At 30.8% G+C, this 24,680-nt stretch overlaps 1 protein-coding gene across 1 annotated transcript; it reads left to right on the forward strand.

Annotated features, from left to right (window-relative positions):
• Nucleotides 1-11,162: 11,162 nt before the first annotated feature.
• On the forward strand, nucleotides 11,163-15,832 carry LOC111398665 (probably inactive leucine-rich repeat receptor-like protein kinase At2g25790). Its single transcript, XM_023025678.1, has 3 exons — nucleotides 11,163-11,272; nucleotides 11,719-14,361; nucleotides 15,250-15,832. The coding sequence occupies exons 2-3, from the start codon at nucleotides 11,826-11,828 to the stop codon at nucleotides 15,612-15,614; spliced, it is 2,901 nt and encodes a 966-aa protein (XP_022881446.1). The 5' UTR covers nucleotides 11,163-11,272; nucleotides 11,719-11,825; the 3' UTR covers nucleotides 15,615-15,832.
• Nucleotides 15,833-24,680: the final 8,848 nt, after the last annotated feature.

Raw genomic sequence — 24,680 nt, forward strand, 5'->3', positions numbered from 1 at the left:
TTTGGGCCTGAGGCACAAGCCTCATTTGCCTGGCCACAGAATCGGCTCTGAGCTTATCTGTCATGAACTCAAAATCATTGACAAATTTACAACGTAGGCATTAAAATCGTTGAAAAGTACATAAATAAGCGAAGAATCTATAGATTTTGTGTTAGAGAAATGTCAAGAAAGCATAAGTTTCGACTTCAGGTTCCAATTTCAATTCCAATTCCAATATATCAATGAAGACGGGGCTAGATTCGAAGTAAGCACCCATATGGAAAGTGACTTCAAAGTTTAGTAGTGCCACGATCATTTCATAAACAAATTTTGATTAGAAAGCAAAATGTGATTGGAATTTAATATTGGAAAAAAAGATGTGCTGAAATTTGAATTATCACTAAGATTAGGTATTGATTTTTCACAACAAATTTTAGAAAAGTATTTAAATATAAATTGTTTATATTTATTAGATGCACTTAGTTTTGGATCCTTGTGCACTTTACAGCATAATGGCATATATAGGGCTTTAAAATATTGTCTACAGATGGGAATAAATGTATCTATAATTTGATAGTGTTGTATATTAAAAAGGGAAAATTATATTCACTTTTTGTTATCAACATTATATTTTAATAATAATGAATTTTTGTACTAGTGTTCTTTATTATTATTATTATTATTATTATTATTATTATTATTATTATTATTATTATTATTATTATTATTTTGTAGATTCTTATCATTAAATTTCAATTAATTAGCACATCTTGCCTTTAATAATCATTTATGTCTAAATATTATGCTAACGTGCATTGGAATGAGGAGAAAGTATTTTATCAAACTGTGCTTATTTAAAAATATGAGAGGCAAATAATTTTTTTTTACGCTCTTAACAATTTTTTGGATGAAAACCATTATCAAATACAAGACGTGAAATTTAATAGAATGTTGAGAATAAAAATGAGAAGAAAAAATAAAACTCTTTGACCCCCGAATTTGGAGTATCCTACTTTCACGCAATTCACAGGGGTCAACAAGCAATCGATATTTTGGAAACATAAGTGCAAACAAAATATATTGTAATTAATAAAAACAGTAGTGTGAATATGATTAGTCATATTATAATTGTAACTCACAATGAATATAGCGGACCTAAAGGGCATGTAAAATATGTGTATATGGTCTGCAATTTAATTTTGCTCCCGTTTGGTGTAGAAACGACAAACGTAATAAAATTAAATTTTTTTAGTGGATTTTGATAAAAGTTGATGAAATGTGTGATTCAAAAGTTATGGACTTCATGAAATACGCAGTTGAAATTAATTGTTGAGTTTGACTTATATTAAAATTTAGATTTTAATTTTCATCAGAAAGGGGTACAATTCTCTTGACTATTACCGGTCGATATATGCAACTAACTATATTGATGCGGGAGAGTAGTTATTTAAACCGAATAATTTGGTCTATAAGCCAGTCACTTGGAGCCGACACTTGTTCCATTTGGTTAAGGAACCAGTTAGAATTTGTAGCAATCCAAGCCAACTAATCCCAGCCAAAAAGTATTTGAACTATGTTATTTTGTCTCGGATTGAACCGGGTTTTCTTTCCCTGAAGTTATTGACTTGTCTAGTTGAGTTTAAACCGACGTACTAAAAAAATTTAAGCTCGTGAGCACAATTTTACTTAATTTTCCTGTGGAATATGTGGTTCACTAGCATATTAATGCCTGAGCCCAATATTTCTTTGGATGGTGCCAGGGGCGGACCCAGAGACTTCGGACTGTGGGATCAAAAATGAAATTTTTTTCGAACAATGTATCATTAACGAAAATAAATTCATATGATTAATGGATTGGAGTGGATAATTAATTGGAATTTGGAACCCCAAACCCAAATAACCGTTTCAGCAGCAGAAAATTTAAAAAAAAAATGGAAAAAAAAAACTGTGGGGGTCATTTGACCCCACATCACCCCATGTGGGTCCGTCCATGGATGGTGCTAGTTTGGATGTAGTTTTGCTAGGGGTACATAATTTGGTGTAAACCAAACCGTTAGCTTCATCCAGTTTGGAAGTGAGTAGGAGTACATAGAGGGTTTTGGTGTTACTGCAGTAGTTGCTAGCTAGATTTTGGAAAAGAATTCTCGTATTTGTAAATTTTTTTGATCAGCCTTACCAAGTGTTTATCATTTAAGCTTGTTTGCCACCCATTATTTAGAAATTAAAGTCCTGAATAATATTTTCTGGAGAATATATGGTTAAAAAGTAAAGAAACTTTATTGATTTGTGGGTACGTAAAATATTTTATTGTATGAATGTGTGATAGAAAATGTTTCTGTAGCAAATAATTTAAAATTTTAAAGAGTGAGAAATAGGGGCTTAAGCTCGTAAACAGATACTCTTTTCTTCTAAATTATCAAATAAGTAATACTATTGTCTAATGTGTGGATACTCTCAATTTCCAATACCCTTTAAGGTAGACATGAAACACTAAGGGCCTCTTTGATTGGTTAGAGTTTTATGGAAAATGAAATTCGAATTCCACTTTTTTTCAATTTTGTTTGTTTAATATGTTTTATTTTCCATGGAATTCTATTTTTTTTGTTGTATTGAGAATTGGTATTTTCTTGGTTTTCAAGTGGTGGGAATTGGTTTTCCAACTCACTGTTCATTTTTTTTTTAAATAGAAACAAATTCTAAGAATTATTTAACAAAAAAAATCTCCGTTTAATTGATAATTTTCATATAAAATAAAGTCAAACGAATATAAAAAGATAGATGATTTTTTTTTTGTAATAGAAAAAAATTCTATCCCTAATACCAGTAAATTTGATCCCTTTAATTGACAATTTTCATGTAAAATAAAGTCAAATGAACCCCAAAAAATACTTTTATTTCAACATTTTCCACGTGAAAAATTATACCAATCAAACAAAAAAATTAATAATTCTCAGGAAAACAATTTCTAAGCAATCTAATTGCTTGAAATTCATTTTCTTTTCATCCAAATTTCATCTTTATAATCAAACAGACCCTAAGGGTATGTTTGATTCACTTCCAATTCCATGGAAAATGTTTTCATTTTCCATTTTGTTGGTGTTTGTTATGTAAAACAAAGCAAAACGAATTCCAAAAGATAGATGATTTTCTTGATTTTTATTTATTTATTATTATTATTATTTTTGCAATGAAAACAAATTTCATACCCAATACTAGTCAAATCCATTTCTTTAATTGATAATTTTTAGCTAAAACAAAGCTAAACGAACACTAAAAAACACTTCTATTTCAATATTTTCATGTGAAAAATTATAACAATCAAACACAATAATTTACAATTTTCAGGAAAACATATTAGGCAATTTAATTCCCTGTAATTCGGCCCAAATTCCATCTTTACAATCAAACGGATCCTAAGATTAGAACTTTTGTAGGACGAGGAGGAAGAGGACGTAAGATTAAAAATGATTAATCATTCAGAGTACAGAGTTTGTTGAAACAATAACGAAAAATACTATACGACATAGAACCACAGAAAACACTATATTTTTAGAAGTAGAAATTAATTGCTAGAGAAAGCAACCATAAAAAAATTAAGACAACATCTTATACACCTTATGAGCTTTATTACAACTTCACACACACTCCCTCACGTTTGCTTTATTACAACATCATAGACACTCCCTCAAGTTTAAAAAATAAAAAATAAAAAAAATTCAAACCAAATTCTCATATTTCTAATGAGTACACATATAACCTGGCCATCTTTTGAGCCATGTATCATCTAAAATGAGGTTGATATGCATTTGTGAAGAAAAAATGAATTTTACTTCAACTATTTACGATTTAATTTGTGTCCTTTAATAATAAACTAAAACTTATAAAGCATGCTTGCTAGTGAAATTTTAAATCTAAAATTTGTTGAAGAATTTGTAATAGATATTTAAAAAATTAATTATGTATATCTAATTTAAATATTAACAAACACAAACTTATTAATAAAAATTCGCATTTATAAATTTATACACTAAAAAAATGCTAAATATAAACATGTAAAAATAGCATGAATTAGTTCAAAACATTATAAACCTTCAAAAAAATATATATATTATTAAACAACGAAAATGGTGTATAATAGAACGTTATGTTTATCTCAAATATTGATCATTACAATATGACAAAATAATGTTACTGTTTGGGCTCCAATTTATTCAAAATGCAGTTTTCTCTCTTTTCTTTCTAACAACACAAATTTTAGTAAAATAATACTACACGAAACCCAAAAATTGTTCCTTCTTTTTTAACATACATTCTTCAAAAAATTACCATTTCAAATAGTATCCCCCAAAACGCATTTCAATGGAGCCCGGGACATACTATTTTAGTCATTTGATACTTAATTTTAAGAGGAAAAATCATCACTTATAGACAAAATAAGTAAATTTTTAAAATTAAAATTTATAATATGGAATATATAACATGTCAGTTTATATTAATAAAATTTAGTTTGAGGAAATCAATTATGATTAACTGAAGAAAAAATTATTTATCTTTATTCTCAAAGGCATTTTAGGTAAACCTCATTTTAGATAACATATGGGGTAATTATAATCACATTATAGTATTTATTATCTACGCCATATTTTAGTTGAAATGAAGGTTCTCAAACTTTGCTTATTTTTACCCATGTATTTCCTACTTTTTTTCGTTACATTCTTTCTTTAACTATAAAGTAAATTAAGACATATTGTCTCTAATAATAATTTCTGTTCAAATATTATACTAATGCGCATTGAAATGAGGGTAAAATATTTTATCAAACTTTTGTATTTGTTATTATTTTTCTTATTTAAAATAAGATAGGTAAATAAGTCTTTTTACCCTTCGAAACCATCGTAAAAGACAAGTTGTGCAAATTAATAGAAGGTTGAAGATAAGAATTTTTTATTTTTTATTTTTTATTTTTTTTTTAAGTTAAGGACATAAGTGGAAAAATGAGCAAAGGTTGTGATCATTGGAATTAAATAATGGCGTAGTTAAAAAGATGTGTGAATATAATTCCCCAATAAATGGTTCAAAAAAATGATCGAGTGTGCATGTAATATTCAAAGCTAGGAATATGTGAGTTTAATGTGATTTTTAAACGTTAACAAGTATTTTGATAATGTCATAAAACTTAGGGATATATATAATATATTAAAATAATATATTAGTTCAATAGCGATCAAACTGTCAGTCACTAACCAGTAGATATGAACACAACATTATATATAAGAATATTAGTTTGGTCGATCCCACTATGTACTATAAAGCAAAACTAATTTATGGGCATACACAAAAAGAGAGGAAGCATGACGGATCGACAAAGACCACACAAGCTGTATATTCCTTCGAGAAAAGAGATTAGAATTACTTTTTGTGTTCTTTCCTACTCACTCAGTATCTACATACAGATTACAGGGCTTACTTTTTAAATCCCACACTCTTTCTTCCAACTTCTTTTAGCCTCAGTCTCTATCTGCAGCCACGTACTTGGATCCAAGATGATAATGGGAAGTGTACAAACAGAAGGGGTCCAAAATTATAAATGGGATGGTTTATTTTAGCCTTAGTTCGTAATATAAATTTGTTTATCTGTATATTTCGTAAGACTCACTACTATTCCTCTTACTATTTCACATTATAAATCATTTATAAATTTGTCAAATTGTGGCTTAATAAAACAATACTATTTATCTATCTGGATATTTCGTAAGACTCACTACTATTCCTTTGACTATTTCACATTATAAATCATTTATAAATTTGTCAAACTGGAGCTTAATAAAACAATATCTTCATTTTCATAAATATTGCAATAACTTTGTTACAATAATTCTACCTTTGGGGTGGTTTACACAGTGAAAGAAAAGAATTCAAACGAAAATTTTGAGATCACGAAATTTGGAATCCACCAAATTTAGAAGAAAAATAAGCTTCACGAATTTTATTAATGAATAATAATAAAAAAATGAACTAACCCCTTATTTATAAGGGTTTATATGGAAACGTAGTTTAAAACAACTAAAAGTAATGAAAACAAAGTCTAAACAAACTAGAATTGCAAAAAACTCAAAATAAACGAATTGACAAAAATAGCGCCAAACTTTTAAAAATCAGTTTTCGAGTCTTAAATGAATTTGAATGGTCGAAATTCATCGTACGTTACAGCATAGCGGTGAATATTGTTCCCCTCGTTATTCTCTTTCCAAAATGATCTTATGGGCCCGATCCGGAATTAAAATATTCTATTTCTACTAGTACTCTTTTTTTAATATACCCATTATGTCCTCCACCAGTGGCTATATTAAAACATTAATAAGTTCATTTTATTGCATCATATTTAACCGCATTAAATGTTTTTAATCTTTGTTTATCGCCTGAATTATGTTTTCACTTTTTCTCACGTTTTTATCTTCTAGCTTTCATTCATTAACAAATCTTGTCCATGGTAATACATTTTGCCAATATGATATTAGCGACATTTGAAATTAGAGACATATTTTGTCTAACTTTTTTATTTATTATTTTTGTACTTTTATAAAAATATGAGAGGCTAAAAAAGTCTTTACACAACCTTCTAACCAGCCGAAAATTGTCATAATGGCACGATGTTGTAATTGATAAATTGTTGAAGATAAAAATGCTCATAGAAAAATATAATACAACAATCTCCAAATATTTAAAACTTTTATTTTAATTAAAAAGTTGTTAAACGATATAAAATTATGGGGAAGACATAACAACGTGTAGCTTTATCATATCAAGACAAAATGACTAAAATAATTTAGTACAATAAAAATTATAGTAAAAAATTCAAGATCAAGATTTGGCCCATCCTATAAATTTTGGGGAAATTTGTTGATGGAGTACCTAACTTCTACAAAAATGTGCAAATAGGTCCTGGACCATTATTTTTAGGACTACCAACCCTCAACTTGTGAAGGTTAGTTTGTGTAGATTGTTGGGTTCTGTGCCTATATAGCATGATTTTTTGTTGTAATAAGATGACAACTTTATAATAAATAAGTTCCATTTTTATTTATTTTCTGTTATTGCGTTTATTTGATATTGAATGTGCGAATAAAAGTGTCAATGATCAATTATGATAACATAATTTTGATGCTTGTATTGAGAAGAGTAATGGATCATGAATGAAATTATTCACGATCAATGTATAAGAGTTGGCACTTTGTACTAGAAAGTTTTAGTTTTGATTATTTCACAATTTGTGTTTGGGATTTGTCATTATGCATATGATTTAATAGGGACACTAGTATGTTTGGAGTGTAATGTACAAACCACGTATCGAATTTAATTCTATAGCATGACTTACGAAAAATTAAGGTCGATCACCAAGTATTTCATTTAAATTCCTTGAAAGAGTTACGTATATTTTTTAGTGAATTTAATGGTTCTTTGATTTACCAATGGTTGAGATCAATTTGATTGATCATAGATCTTGATAAGTTGGGAGATCGAGAACACGAATTCACATCAAGAATTGTTATCCTAAAAAATGGACCAAATTACTATTTAAGTATTTTTTATTGAATGTTTATAAATCTGAGCTCAATATTTAACGATTGCTAAATTTTGACATAAGGCGATATGGTTTGCGTGATCGTAGAAGAAAATGTTATTTAAGTTAGTGAAAATAATTACAAGAGCAAAACGATCATTTATGCCCTAACCTAATCAAATATTGGATGAAGATGAAATACATATTTTAGCTTTAATAATTTTACATACACCGAGAGTGTTTTTGTCTTTAGAGAAAAGAAAAGACTAATAATTAAATTGTGTGGTCAATGGTCGAATACACATAATCTAAGCTCGAAAAATATATATACCCAAACAGGTCACTTTGATAGTTCTATGAAATTTTATAGTGTTGAACTTAGTTATAATTGTAATTAAAGTCTGTAATTAAATTAATTATGGTCTAAGTATAATCGGAGATAGAATGAAACATTTCATCTATAAATATAGATGAAAGTGGCGCCTAGGACATAACACAGATCCCTATGCATTAGGCTTAAGAAAAATAAAGAAAACGTATTTTGTTGTTTTCTTGGTATGTCCAGATTAGAATTAGATTTTTGATTTAACCCTTGTTTGATCCCCATTTTTTTATGAATGCATTTTTTTAAAATTTATTTTCAACCACATATTTTTTTATAAAATAATTATACACGAATTTCAAAAAAAAAAATTCTTACTTTTTAACCACACATTCTCCAAAAAATTACTATTCCATAATTCATTTTATCCCAAAAATGAGAATCAAACAGGGGCTTAATTGAAAAGATACTCATACAAGTTCGTGAATTAAAAGCTAAAAAATTGTGGATTAAATGATAGAAGTTCGTGAATTGGATTCAATTAAGAAATTGAATATCGATTTAAGTATATTTCTAACTCTAGTTTTCTTGATTACGACATACACGTGAATATTTAGAGAAGATCCTGATAAATTGAATTAGATATGAGAATATGGTGATCTATACACGAGCGTCAATTACTATGTCTAGTTCGGCTTCAAATAATTGGATAGATTGTGTTATTTTTTATATTTTATTTGCTATTCAAGATAATTTTTCTTAATGGAATTTATGCTGTTTACTTTAAAAATAAAAATAAAAAATGTGTTGTATTTACTTATTTGTCCTCTAAAAAATCAGACAAGTGCAAGGCCAATTAGTTAAGACAATCCATCCAAAAAAACCAATGTTTGAAACTCAAATGCACTTTTATCAAGGTCTAGGGACAACAACTACTACATATACGTACGAGTTATTGTTGATTTTATCATCCCGCAAGTTATAAAGTGGACTTAAGTTCAAGTATCGATCTCACGAATAATAAGTATTTAGCCCAGTTTTCAACTATTTTAACTCCAATCAAATACTAACGCACAATAGATAGGAGACAACCCTAAATTAACTAACCTAATTAACTAATCTAACTGTGGTAGGAAGCCTTTGCATTTTCTCGATTAATTGATGAAGCACTAGACCCCATATTCCCTAATATTTATACATCTTAACATCAATTTTATTAGTTGACAATATTTATTTGGAGTTGAATATCAATGTTCCTGTTATATCTAATAATCTCTGCGAGTAGAATTAGATTTATCATCATATATGACCCGTAATATTCATATCCCGTATGGAAAAATGCAAAGATGCATTAAATTACAAGAATATTTATTTGGATCATGCAAAGTCTACAACGTCTATATGTTCTTACAATGATTGTTATCATATGCTATATTTGTGTTCTTTCTTCCAAAATACAATAGAAATCACACATCAATTGAATTAGTGACCAATCAATTGAAAGCATTAAACCAACAATAGTGTCAAAATATAGAATCTAATATAAATATTTCAAAATATAGGGTTCAATGTTATCTTAGTATTTATACAACTACCAAGAACTGAAGATCGGAAACAAAGATGGAAAATAATTTTGAATCTTGAATTTTTTCAATGATTCTTGATTTCTCTGTAATCTTCTTTTCTTCTTCATCTTCAAGTAACTGTGTAAAAATTAAGTAGGAATATATGTCTTGTAACGAAAGTTTCTTCAAAGCTTTACAAAGAATATGAAATTTAATATGAAGTTTTCTCTTTTAATCTATGGAATATGTTTACAAGAGACTCTTAGCTTTCTCCTCCTAATGGCTTTCAATCACAAGCCCCTATTTTCATATTTCGTTTCTTTTGAGACACTTCTCCTTTGCACCTTTAGTCTTTCATTTTTAAATCTTCATATTTTAGTCCTTAGTATTCTGTAATCATTCGTAATCAATCTGATGTAAGTTTGAAAAATTTAGAGTTAAGTCCCTAAACTCTCCAAACATTAGATTTAGCTTGCAAAAATTGTGAATTGCGTTCAATTGCCCTCTTAATACTTTCAATTCGTCAATTGCAATCCGATTAATCATCAATTGCTATGAATCAACTCCATTTTAGCTTCGAAAATGCCTTTTTCAGCCAATTGCATCCAAATGCATTCAAGTTGGAGATTTACCAGCCATTAACATATTTACACCTAAGCAATTAAAGAAGCCCCAAATAAGTGTATAAATATGCACTTGTCACTTATACAAAAATATATAACATGAGATCAGATATTATGATGTGCATCTTTGTCTAATTGAAAAAATTAATTACTTATAAGTTTTAAAATAATGTTTTGATATATAAATTTTAATTAAACAATTTATCTCAACGTTAAGTTAAGTAAATTTTTTTACTTATGAGAAAGAAAAATAAGTTATTAAAATGAAATGTTTTATTAGAAAAGCTGTTCACTTTATAGTAATGGGGATAGAAATTAGAAAAGTTAACGCCATTTTTGATAGTTGTCGTAAATGAGTCGAATCCACACGCAAAGGGTTAAATTCCGCATGCTTTTTCTCTGTCGCTTTCCAAACTCAGTCAAAAGATAATTTTAGTAGTATCATACAAAAGCTAAAGCGTTTTCCTCAACGTCGGTCCCTACCTCTCTAACGTTCGTGTATTCAAACTCTTGAGTCGAGGAACATAATTCGAGTCGGCAAAAGTTCTTGGTTCAAATCTCGTTGAAATTATTCATTAAAATTTATTTACAGAGAAGACTTTTGATTAAGACTAAATTCATCTTGTACTTTCGTTGAAAACAAGATTTAGTCCATGTTTGATTCAGATAAAAATTTTGACTACATGAAGGAATTCACAATTTTCGATTATACATTCCATCAACTTTTATTAAAATTTACTAAAAAATTAATTTTTATCGAAATCAAACAGGGTTTTAGATTATTATTATATAATGGTAATTAATGTATTGTCAAGTGTTAGATAAAAGATATTTGATAAAAAAAAATGATGGCGTTCATGTGATGGGGTGCGTTGAAAATATGATAGTTCGATAATAAACGTGATCTCTTTCTAACCGTTTAAATTTTTACGTGACATGAGAGTAACGCGTGTGAAGATTTGAAGACTAAATTCAGATATGTAAATATATTACCTTTCTAATAGCTTAATCTTCCAAAAGAGGAGGTACAACAAATTTGTTACTCTCTATATGTGTGTGTGTGTATATATATATGTAATGTATAGTTATAACGACACACACTTAGGCTCTCAGAATTCTTACGCTCAAACCCTACTCTCTTAACTTTGTCATCACTCCAATTAGTTTCTTCTCTTCCAAAATCTCTAGCCTTTTACAATAGAAGCTTATCCGAATATTTTCGGTACGTCATTGAACCTTAACTTTATCTATCTATGTTGTAACTGATATATATCATCACACTCTCGTGTTCTGTTTTTGGCCGAACAATGCTCTAAATGTTAAAATCTTTAAAGTTCTGTAAATTTTCAGTATATTTTATAAACAGTATAGACAAGATTTCTAGGACAGCAAGAGTTTTAATTATTTGACAGTGGGATTTTGTTCGTGCAACAATTTGAATTTTCTTAGGATACTTAATTTTCTTAATGATGCTCGTGCTTGTTCTTGTTGTTACTTTTGTTGTCCTCATGATGATAGAAAATGTCATTTTTATTCTATCAATGAATAAAAGATTATTCTAATTCATGAAAAGCTGTGTTATTCCTTTCGTTCTCTGGATTTTCCGTAACTTGTCAGATCCAAGATAAATGGTGAAAATCTTATATTACTTGTCATGTTTTGTGGCAGAAAATAAAGGAATTATTCTCCATTTGCTGAAGTTTACTCAGTTCTCAGGGTTTTCTTTAAGCTCCATCTGATAAAAAAATTTATACCTGGAGAGTGATCAGTTGAAAATGGCCAAAAAAGGGCTGAAAAGATACAAATTGTTCTTCGTGTTGGAGTTCATGTTTGTGTTCTTGAATCTGTATGCATGCAAAGGATTTGAAGTTGAGCTACTTTTGTCTTTTAAAGCTTCAATTAACGATCCGATGGAGTCTCTGAGCAGCTGGAATTCCTCTCTCTCTTTCTGCAAATGGAATGGAATTACCTGTTATGATTCGTCTCATTTAGTGAAAATCGAGCTTCCAGGGAAGAATTTGTCTGGAAAAATTTCAGAGAGGATTTTCCAGTTGCCATATATTCGGAATATTGATCTTTCCAGCAACCAGTTCTTTGGGGAAATTCCAGGGAATTTGTTGTCGTGTTTTTCGCTCAAGAGTCTCAATCTAAGCAATAATAATTTGACTGGTCCAATTCCAGGAGGCATATCTCTTCCACTTCTTAAAACAATGGATCTCTCCAACAATATGCTTTCAGGAAGAATCCCAGAAGAAATTGGACTTTTTTCAGGCCTTGAAGTTCTTGATTTTGGTGGGAACATTTTGACGGGAAAAATTCCAAACTCCATTATAAATATGACAAACTTGAAGGTCTTGACTTTGGCATCAAATCAATTGATTGGGGAAATTCCAGGAGAATTAGGGTTCATGAAGAGTTTGAGATGGATTTATTTGGGATATAACAATTTCTCTGGTGGAATTCCCAAGGAAATTGGTGATTTAACTTCCTTGAATCATCTTGATCTTGTTTACAACAATCTGACAGGTGAAATCCCTTCATCTTTAGGTAATCTAACCAATCTTCAGTATCTTTTCCTCTACTTCAATAAATTCATAGGTCCAATTCCAAGATCCATTTTCAATCTCAAGAAATTAACTTCACTTGATTTAAGTGACAATTTCTTGTCAAGTGAAATTCCTGAAGTGGTTATTCAGTTGCAAAATCTTGAAGTTCTCCAATTGTTTTCGAACAATTTTACCGGTAAAATTCCAAATGCTTTAACTTCTTTACCTCACCTCCAAGTTCTGCAGTTGTGGTCAAATAAACTTTCCGGGGAAATACCTAAAGACCTTGGGAAGTATAATAACCTCACTGTATTAGACCTTTCATCGAATAACCTAACAGGAAAAATCCCAGAAAATCTTTGCTCTTCCGGACACCTTTTTAAGCTAATCCTCTTTTCGAATTCCCTGGAAGGTGAAATCCCTAAGAGTTTAAGCAATTGCAGAACTTTACAACGCATCCGCCTTCAGAACAACCGGCTCTCCAGTGAATTGTTCCCTGAATTTACCAGCCTCCCTCTTGTTTACTTTCTTGATATTTCCGGGAACAATCTCTTTGGCTCAATTGGTGAAAGGAAATGGGATATGCCAGAACTTCAAATGCTAAGCCTGGCAAGAAATAGATTTTCGGGGCACTTGCCAGATTCCTTCGGCAGCAAGAAGATTGAGAACCTGGATTTATCAGGAAATAATCTTTCAGGAAGCATTCCTCATGGTTTTGGGAAATTTTTGGAAGTTATGGAACTGAAATTAAGTGAAAACAAGCTCTCAGGTAACATTCCTGATGATTTATCTCTATGCAAAAAGCTTGTGAATTTAGACCTCAGCCATAATCTGCTTACAGGGGGAATTCCTATTAGTCTTTCTGAAATGCCAGTTCTTAGCCAGCTTGATCTGTCTGTAAACCAGCTATCAGGCGAAATCCCCTCGAATCTAGGCAAGGTACAATCACTTGTTCAAGTAAATATTTCCCACAACAATTTTTACGGAAGTCTACCCTCCACCGGGGCGTTTATTGCCATCAGTTCTTCCGCGGTGGCTGGAAACAGCCTCTGTGGTGGAGAAACAAGTGGTTTGCCACCATGTTCCAATGTTAAAAGTCGGGTTCCCTGGTTATTGTTGGTCTGTCTTCTTGTTTCCTCTGTGTTGGTTGTTCTTGCCATTTCCATTGCTGTTTTCATTCGTCAAAAAAAGAAAGTCGAGTTGAAGAGAATTGAAAGTGAAGATGGAACTTGGGAATTACAGTTTTTGAATTCCAGGATTTCGAAATCAATAACTATCGAGGCTATTGTTTCATCTATGAAGGAAGAAAATCTCATTTCCAGGGAAAAGAATGGAGCTTCATACAAAGGAAAATCAACTACAAACAACATGCATTTCTTGGCCAAGGAAATCACTTCATTTTCATCCAAGTCTTCGACAGATATAACAGAATTATGTAACCTTAAACATCTAAACATCGTGAAACTACATGGGATATGTCGGTCAGAAAAGGTTGGAATTTTAATTTATGAATACATTGAAGGCAAGGATTTGCATGAAGCCCTTCCAGGCCTGAGTTGGGAAAGAAGACATAAAGTTGCCATTGGAATCGCTAAAGCTCTTCGATATTTGCACTGTTATTGTTCAACAGGCATCCTGGCAGGTGATCTTTCGCCTCAAAAAATTATCGTCGATGAAAATGACGAAGCCCACCTGAGATTGTGTATTCTGGGACCAGTTTATGCCGATAACACGTGTTTCATTTCTTCGGCCTACCTTGCTCCGGGTACGTAATACTAGACATTATAATGAGTAAGCTTCTTTTTCTTTCACAAGAGTGTGAGGGTGCTATTAACATATACACTTAAATGTTACAATTCTTAGAAGAATTAATTACTATAGAATAAGACGAAAATTTTATCATGTATCCTAAATTATTATGTAAATATTTTGAGATTTCAAGTTCTGATAATAAATTAAAGGAGTGTAAATTGTGGAATAACAGGACTAGAGCATGATTATTTCTTTTGGGTGATGCTACACGTACATAAGGGTATCCATAATGGTGTCCATCCCCCTCACATAAAGGGAGATCCATTTCGAATAAAATGTAGCTTCTGTTTGGTGCTGTTTTTTCGAGTCAAAAAATCAATTTTTTGACTGTTACTTAATATAGTCAACCGTCTTTTTTAACTTCTTCACTCACATGTGGAACTCATCTTTCAAGTTAAAGGTCGAAAAATTGATTTTCAAAATCAACACCAAACAGGCTCCAATTTATTCGAAGTGGGTCCCCCTCCATATGAGAGAGGTAGACACTGTTATGGATAGTTGGACACCATATTATGTACTAGTTCTTTTTAGAATGAATCCAATGTTGCCATTGGTTCTTTATGGGCTCAACCTTTGATGGTGAAGGTCCCTTAAGCAGACAAGTTTCATCAAGGGTATCATGAAAAATTCTCACTTTTTACTTTACAAGTACTGATATAGATACAGTGATCTGCATTTAAAAATTTAAGAAAAATAATGTTATCATTTTGCTTTTCGTGTGTATCAAAAAGTTTGATAAATCATTGTTGATTAATTCTTGAAAAACCATCTTTTTTCTTTTTCCATATAATAATCATGTCCATGCACGTTATAATAAATTATGTCTTATAATGATCTGCAGAAACTCTAGCATCCAAGGGCATGACAGAGAAGAGTGACATCTATGGATACGGCCTTGTTCTGATAGAACTTCTGACTGGAAAATCTCCGGCCGATGACTCGGGGTTCGGAATCCACAAAAGCATTGTTGAATGGGCTAGATATTGCTACTCAGATTGCCATCTTGAAATGTGGGTTGATCCAACCATCAAGAATCATGCAGTGATGAATAATCAAAATCAAATTGTTGAGATAATGAATCTTGCCCTTCAATGCACTGCGACTGATCCTGCAGCCAGGCCCCGTGCAATTCATATAGTCAAAACCCTAGAATCTTCTTTGAAATCGAGTTTTTGTGGATTTGAACTTATTTCTACCAATGTGTAGTTTTGTGGGCATTTTTTTTTTTTTTTAGCCTTTTATTATTAACCTTTTTTCTTTGATCTTTTTCTGTATAAGGGTCAAGTTGAATGTTGTTTTAATCAGAGTCTCAGCAACAGTGGCCTAAATTCTCCATTGGTGTTGTGTCTATGAATCTCTTTATTAATATAAATATTGTAGACAAAATGGGATTTTAATATATGAAGTACAACCTCTATTATGGACTTAAACCAACCATTCTGTTACTTCAATTTCTTTCTGTCGACTGTCGGTGTGATTGAATTGGAAGAACAAGTCGAACTTTAACTTTTCACAAGCCAAGCGAGCTCGGCTAGTTTTTGACTATTTTATTTATTAATTTTTCAAAAAACCAAAACAAAAAACACCAGCCAATTCATGGGTCGGATAGAGCTCGACTCATGTCAACACGAGCCAAATGGCAGAGCGGAGCCTTTGTTTTGGAACACTAGCCAAGCTTGGCTCGTCCTTAGTATTAGTCCGCTCGGCTCGACCCATTGCCACCCTTTTCCCGAAACTAAAAGGGATTCAATTTCGTTTTGTTTTGGTTAGCAAAAGTGGCTCTCTTGCTTGGGTCTCTTTATTGGATTGTGTGCCCACATAGTATAATTTTAATTAAATAAAATGATAATTTTGAAAATATAAAATTTGTTTGTAAATTTATTTATTTTCTATTGTAGCATTTATTTAATATTAAGCATGCGTATAAAAGTTTCAATGATCACTTATGGTAATTAATATAAGTAGGATATTTGTTTGAAAAGTACAATTTGATACAATTTATATTTTGATCATTAATAAAATTGTTCACAATCAATGTATATTGATTCAAAGGACCATTGAAGAAAAAGTTAGTAAGAATAATTAAAGGAGCGAATTGGTCATTTAAGCTCATACCTAATTATCGAATCTCAATGAGAATGAAACATTTATATGATAGGTCAAAGGAAAATATTACTAATAAATTTTAGTTTTTATGATTTTATATATTTCGAGAGTGCGGTCTCTTCCATTTAGTGGAAAAAACAAAAAACTACTAATTAGATTAGGTAGTCTAGGCTTGACTAGACATGGTCTAATTATTGAACCTTGAAAAATATATATATCCGAATACGTCCCGTTGTAGCTATATAATGTTGTGGACTCAATTGCAATAGCTGTGAAAGTTTTGTAGTAAATTGTAATTAAAATTCAAGGCTACACTTGATATTAAACCTATTTTAGCCTAATTAGACTTGGACATGGATTGAAAATCTTTAATATAGTTATACGAATGAAGATGGCGCCTAATAGAACATACAGATCTCTTTGTGCTGATTTTGATTAAAAGCGCGCGAAAAAAATTATGTTTTTGGTTTTCTTGATCTATCTAGACTAGAATTAAGTTTTTAATTTAATTGAAAAATATCTACATATCGGTATGGTCTATACTCCAAAAATTACAATAGAAAACTTAAAGGGAGCACTAAGTCCGCGAATTACTTGATTGGATTTCATTTTTTGTAAGATCGTCTAGATAGAACATGATTTGAGATCATCCTAAAGAAGATGAAATTATTTTTTAAGTATCTAGAGAAATTGACAAAATTTATATATTCAAAAGGAGATCACTATAAACCTCCTGTAGAGAATCCTGTTTACGATTTTGGTCATCAAATGAAACAATACTAGGCATATCTAGACAGTTGTTTCAGATATGGTTTCTCTAGCTGAATTGTCTGTACTTGATTAGTAAGCATAATAATCTATAAAGAAGCATGGTCAATCACAAGGATCAAGTAGCCATTCCATTATTGTAATTTTATAGATTAACTTTTGCAGTCATACATCATATACTAATTTATTATTCAATGCTCAATTTTAATATGCAATATTTTGTTATTTTTCATCAAACCCTCTCTCAATTCATTTTATGATATTTTGAAACAAAACCGACTTACTAGAAAACTTATGTGGATTGAGAACGTAACTCAAGTTTGTGCTTATTGCTAAAATACTTGATTTTGTATGCTTGACGGAGAATGTCCTAAGGAACTTACTAAGACTATATGTAAGACCAAGAAGGCTATATATAGTAAAGGCGTGGCTATAGACAAGATGTCTTGCTATTATATTTTATCATCCATATCAAATGTGTTGCAATAAAAGCATGAAAGTCTGCTCCTCTTGTTTCATAATGCAAAGTTTTCAGAATATATTTGAACATCAAAGTAGAGAGCTCATTTTGAAACTTGTATCTTACAAAACATTCGCACGAAATTCTAGAATACCTATGAAGAATCATATGTTGACTATGATTGTACGCTTTAGTATGGAGGAAAATCTAGGTACAACTATTAATTCAAATACTCAAATTGATAGAGTTGAACTCTTTATCTGATATATTCTTACCACTTACTTTGGACAATCACTTAAACAAGATGAAAACGCCATTGACAGAGTTGATGAATAAGTAGAAAAATATGAGAAAGTGTTCCTAAGGCTAGGAGTAGTAATGCTCTTATAGCGATTGCTAGCTCTTCTAGGTCTAAGCCGAAAAGGCAAATTTGAAAATAAGAGGAAGATACTTAGCAGGAAGGGGAGCAAAAAAGGATCGAAGATGAAAAGTTGTAAGGCAAGTGTTTCAACTGTGGTAAAAAGGACTTGAAGAAAGACTACCTAGACTACCTTAATACACTAGCTAAAAGAAATTAGTGGTTCATCCTTCAAATTCTAGGGTTGCAATTTCTAGAGCCACTATCATATTTTTATGTTTATGCGAGTACTTTTTTGGGGCAAAAAATTCAATGAAGGTCTGTTTACTATCACCGCTAGCACAAGAGCAGTCATTTCAACAAGAGCCATGTGAGTGGTTCATTTTTATTTCACCAGTTTTAGGTATTTAATTCTTAAATACTATTATTATATCCGCATATGAAGTGGAATTTAATTTTCATTTCTTGTTTAGTAGGACAAGTTGTTAGCTCTGTTCCAAATTTCATATGTTGACAAGATATTTGTCAAATTTATCATGCAAATTTCCAAGAAGTATAATTTACCCTTGAGACATGAAATTCAACCCTCTAAGGAGCAATTTCCTAAAACTCCTAAAGATATCGTATATGAGTAAAATACCTTATATGTCTGCAGTAGATAGTCTCACATATATTAAGTTGTACTCTTGACCTTACATATTTTATGTTGTTGGTAAGGTAAGTTATTGTCAATCTAACCCTAGATTAGAATATTAGGTTGTCGTAAAACAAAGAACAAAGAACTAAATGCATGTTTAATCTCTACCAGATCTATTTCTAGCGGGATATACAGATTTCAACTATTCGGCTGAAAAAAGACTCTCGCAAGTGTACAGCAAGATCGTTATTTACTCAAAGTGATGGGGCAATAATATGGAGAAATATCAAGCAATCATGCATTTCTAATTTTATCATGGAGGTCGAGTATGTATCAACATATGAAGTGTCTAAAGAAGTGTGGCTCAAGAAATTCCTAATGGACGTTAAGGTATTGCCAGCAAGCCCATGATAGTGTATTGTGATAACAATGCGATAGTGACAAATGCTAAAAATCAAAGAGTCTTAAAAGGGTAAACACGTAGAATATAAATATCATCTCTTAAGAAAGATTGTTTGTCATGTTGTCAATAAAAATTGCTTCTCGGGATAACTTCGTAGCCCATTTATAGGTTTACTAAAATTTGGCCAGCTAAGAGTTTTGAAGGCCATTTACAATTTACGAGTTGCAAGAAATGACACATATAGTCTAGGAAAAGTTTGAAATTAGTTTGGTCGTGTGCCCATATAATATAGTTTTGTAATAATAAAATAATAATTTTATAATAAATAATTTTTTTCATTCATTTTATGTTATTAGATTAATATTGAGATTGTGAATAAAATTGACAATGATTACTTGTCATAATATAGGTCGGATGCTTGCGTTGAGAAGCATATTATAAAACAACTTATATTTTGATAATGAATAAAATTTCAAAATCAGGATTGACACCTTGTATCGAAAAGTTTTAGTGTTGATTGTTTTACCATTTGAGTTTGCATTTTTCCATATCTCAAAAATAATAAAATGATTATACTAGTGTATTTGGATTGTAATAAGCTGACCAAGTGTCGAATGTAATTCTGTAGGATCATGCAAAGAATTAAATTTCACTTAATCATTGAGTATGTCATCTAAATCAATTGATAAGATTGTGTATATACTTTCATGAGTTTAATGGCTCTTTAATTTACTAATGGGCGAGATCAATTTGGTTGATTAAATAACTCAAAAATTATGAGTTTATGCTCATACCTAATTATCTAATCTTGAATGAAAAAAATATATACGGTAGGTCTGAAAAATATATTATAGATATATTTTAGTTTCTTTGATTTTATATAATTCTAGATTGTAGTCTTTTACATTTAGGGCCTGTTTGATTCGGTCAATTTTTCACCTTCTTCATCATTTGATTGCAAAGATTTTCCCGGCAATTCGTTCCCTCCCCTCACGTGACCCATTTTCCTTGGTTTTGTTAATAAACCAATTCCCATGGGTTTGGTAAGAAATCAGTTTTCCACCTTTTTTTCAATTTTTTTTTTAAAATTTTTGGCAATGAAAACAAATCACATCCACAATTGTAACAAATTATATTTCTATAATTGAAAATTTTCATGGAAAACAAAGCCAAACGAATTCCAAAAAATCCAAAATTTCAACTTTTTTATTTGAAAATTATACCAATCAAATACATTTAATTGAAAGATCTCAGTAAAACACGTTATAGACAATTCAATTTCTTGAAATTCTTTTTCTTGTCATATAAATTTTATTCTTGCAATCAAACGGACCCTTAATAAAAAGTGCAAATAATATTAAATAGATTGTACAGTCTAGGATCGTTAGACAAGGTCTAATTAGTGAAGCTTGAAAAATATGTCTGAATAGGTCCTTGTGATAGTTCTATAAAATATTGGACTCAATTGCAATTACCGTGAAAGTTAGATTCAACTGTAATTGCGAGTAAAGTTTAGGGACTGCACTCACAATTAAATTAATAGTGACCTAATTAAACTTGAAGATGAATTGAAACTCTTTCCTCTATATATACAGATCAAGATGGGGCATGGGAGAACACATAGATCCATGGTGTCGATTTTGGCCGGGTGGGCGGGGGAGAGGGGGTGGGGAAATTTTTATTTTCTTGGTCTATTTAATCTAGAATTATTAAGTTTTTTATTTAATTGAAAATGTATCCACACATCGATATAGTCTATATTTCGAAGAATACCATCGAATTCTTAAATATTAGAAGTGCAAAGTTCATGAATCAAAAGCTAAATGTTCGTGATTATAGCATATACACAAATATTTAGTAAAGATCCTAATTGATTGAATTAAAAAAGGAAATTATTTTCTAACAAGTTCTTATTCTAGTTTCCCATATAAAATGATTAAGTCGATACATTCGAATCATTAGACATTTTATAACTAATAAAATGGATTTAAAGGCCTTTATCTACTCCAATACCAAATTGAATAGTTAATATCAAAGACAAGCTAAATATGTTTGTTTTTATATTTATATATCAAACATGCCATATGCAAAAGCCTTCAAATTCTTGATACTAGAGTTTTTTTTTTTGGGTTAATTTCTTGATACTAGAGTTTTGTCCAATTCTCTCTGCTATAAAAGCCTTCAAATTCCAGCAGTAGCTGCTTGTTCACACAGTAATGCTTTATGGGAACAAATAATACAACCAATTAAATGGTCCCAAATCAAGAACAGGTAGTACTCAAAGTCAACAGCTAAACCCAAAAAGAAATTATAGCTGGAAGGGGACCAGTAATTGTGTACTATTTCTGATGGGTTTGAACATACTCTTTGTCCATTCCTTCAACAGCCATTTCCAATAATGCTTTGTGTACAATTTATTTTACAACATTGATGACAACATATCACATGATATATTGTCGTTGGACAGTGTAAAAAATAGTTTATCTTTTCAACAAATACTTTTTTGCACAAACAATATTGTCAAAATACATTGTACCAATGACATTATCCATTCCCGACACGAATTTTCATTTGGTAAAGCTCTCTGACTTGTGTAAGTTCTTACTTTATGTTCAACTTTATTTATTGAAAAAAAAAAAAAGGTTGAACCCCAACCTTAAGGATTCCCATCGCCCCGCTCCTGGAGTTTTGTGTGGGAGGTAAATCGTGGAATGTGCCCCAACAGACCAAGGAACAAGAGTTGTATGTACACTGCGCCTACAATGAGTCTAATTCCATATTTCAGGAATCGAACCCCCACACTATGATTGTCAGCAAGGCGTGAGATAATTTCACTCCTATCCTTTGCACCACTAGATAATGCTCGGGGCGTTCAACTTTATTTATTTGTTCTATTGGGGAAGGGGACTTGAGGTTAGTACATTACAATGGCAATTGCCATTTTCACATAGTTTTCAGGGGTTTCTAAATTAAATCTTTGTTTGTTTGAGTTCCATTTCTTTTTTTTTTTTTTCATTTTTTTTTGGAAAAATTCATTTTTTCGAAATTTATTTTCAACCACACATTCTCCTCTTAAATAATTTCACGGATAAATTTAAAATTTTTTCCTATTTTTTAACTACACTTCCAAAATATATTTTCCCAAGAAAATGAGGGTTAACCAAGGACAGAAACGCTTCTTTCATCGGGTATCTTTGACTAATGCAATATATTATTTTTGATGATATGTTTACTACGAATTAACAAGAGTAAGGGCAGAAATTTTGTTAGATTGAAGCTGCTGCTTGCTTTGATCGTACAATCAATCATTTCCAATCATGATTTATTTGAATATTATGAGAGAAAATCAATGGCATGTGGTTATGATAACTTTAATGAATAAAGCCCCTTGTACCGGCTTGGGGACAGGGTTGAAAACAGGTGGCGCCCTCCTATTGAAAGGGCGCCCCCGTCCTCAAGCCGGGAGAGAGAGCAGGGTTGAACTTTAAAATTGACAAGCTATTATTAGGAAAAGCGGCAGAATTGCATAAAAGGAGACCACATCGATGAGGCATAAGCAAGTTGTTTGGACTCATTTCAGTGTAGCATTAAGATACAAAATGTTACTCGTTACTTTTTTCCTATTTCTTATGAATTAATTTGCTAATAGTTTAATCCCATGTTATAAAGTATTGGACCACAAATATGACAAGTAAAAATATTCATTATCCAAGCAATATATTTTAAGTGTTGAGTGCCTCGAAGTATAGAATGTATTTCTTCTTTCTCTGGAATGAAAGAATTGGTTCGACAACTTCAAGATTCTTTCTCATTATACTTGTAAGCTATCTTTGATCATTATGCAGATGATTAATTAAGGGTTGCCTTTTCAATCAATCTTTGCCCGTTATCGTTGAGTATAGATGTAAGGATCAGAAAAAAAAAAATTGGGACAATTCATAAATGAAAAGGGCCCAACAATTTTATTTTTTTTAATTTGCACTATTGTGTGTGAGGCCAAAATAACTCATGAGAATAGAATAGAAAATAAAGTCAAAATCTTGTCTATCATAGTGTCTATTCTTACGAACAAAATATATCAATTTAACCTGTTAAGTAGGAATAATTGGATAGTAATTGAAATTACTAAACAAAAAATGAAATTCAAATTATACTGCTGAGTTGTGTACATATAATGTAAGTTTCATCATTGTGCAACAAATAATAAATTTCAAATTAGGTCAAAATTGAAAATGCAAAATCCTGCAAAGGGACAGTTTCCAACCAGAGCTTTCCCACAAGCCCAACTTCTCTTTCTGCATTTTAATGATGGTGCTTCACATTTTTCCTCCCAGACCCATTATTTTTCTTCTCTTCCTACTGATAAAATGATAATTGTGACAGTAATCAAATTCACTTTTTCTCAATGAGAACACACTCGTACATATGGAAGATTCCATTCATAAAGACGAGTCTAAACAAAATGAGTATAAACCAGAAAAGATATATACTGAAAAAAAAAATAATAATAATAATAATAGAAATAAAAAAATAAAAAGAAAATCAAACAACAAAGATTTGCTGTCATGGATTTGTTTTTATTTTCAAGTTTTCGATCTCTAAAGATTCAAGATTATTTTAATTATAGTTTTCTTGGAGACCATGCAAAAGGGTTCTTCTTTCTGTTCAAAAAGTTTATTTTTCCTCTCAATATTCAGAAAAGTAGTTCTTACAATCAAGAGTAGCAGGAAAAAAAGAGGGGGGGGGGGGGGGGAAAAAAAAGAAAAAAAAAAGAAGGAGGGGGGGGGGGGGGGGGGGGTAATAAAAATAAAAATAATGTCTTGTCTCCTGTTTTTCCCCTACTTTTGGTGCAATTTGTGTAGATCATGCATGTTAACATACGTTTTTTCATGATTGATTCTTTCATTTGAGCCAACTAATTTTGTTTAAGATTTTCTGTAATCATGATGATCATTGGAGACACGTGCTAACAGTTCCATTTGAGTACTTGACACCAACCGACTTTAGTAGATAATTTGATCAGTGCACTTGTGTTAATTTTGACTTATGGGAGGATTTAGAAAAAGGAAATGTTTAATGTAATTGAAGCCCATAAGGTGTCAAAATAAGTGATTTTTCTGGATCTTATTATACTGAGGAAAGGTTGACTCTCATAGAACGATTTCATGTTATATATATACCCCTGGTTGGTGGGTAGCAGATTTTGATAGAAATTATGTAATATATTGTTGAAAAGTTGTGAAACTCATAATATATATGATTGAAATAAATTGTTGATTTTAATTTAGATTTTAATTGATACCAAATAAGGGCATAATGGATGTTTGGTTCTACATACTTCTACGAAAAGTAATTTTTTTAGTATAGTCAAACATAAGAGATGTATTGTTACCATTTGCGACTTGGTCGTCAAAAGGGGCACGAATAGTCTTTAAGTACTGTTCTATTTTTAAAGTAATCCCTATAACAGGTACATTGAAGAATATTTGCATCTTCTCCTCCTTAAGTCAAATAGATAAAACATGTAAATGAAGATAGAT

The sequence above is a fragment of the Olea europaea genome, chromosome 8 (assembly GCF_002742605.1).
Source record: "Olea europaea var. sylvestris chromosome 8, O_europaea_v1, whole genome shotgun sequence".
Classification (NCBI taxonomy): Eukaryota; Viridiplantae; Streptophyta; class Magnoliopsida; order Lamiales; family Oleaceae; genus Olea; species Olea europaea.

Coding starts and splice junctions, on each gene's coding strand:
- LOC111398665 (XM_023025678.1), top strand. CDS start 11,826: ATGGCCAAAAAAGGGCTGAAAAGATACAAATTGTTCTTCGTGTTGGAG. Junction 14,362..15,249: donor TTCGGCCTACCTTGCTCCGG/GTACGTAATACT, acceptor AATGATCTGCAG/AAACTCTAGCATCCAAGGGC.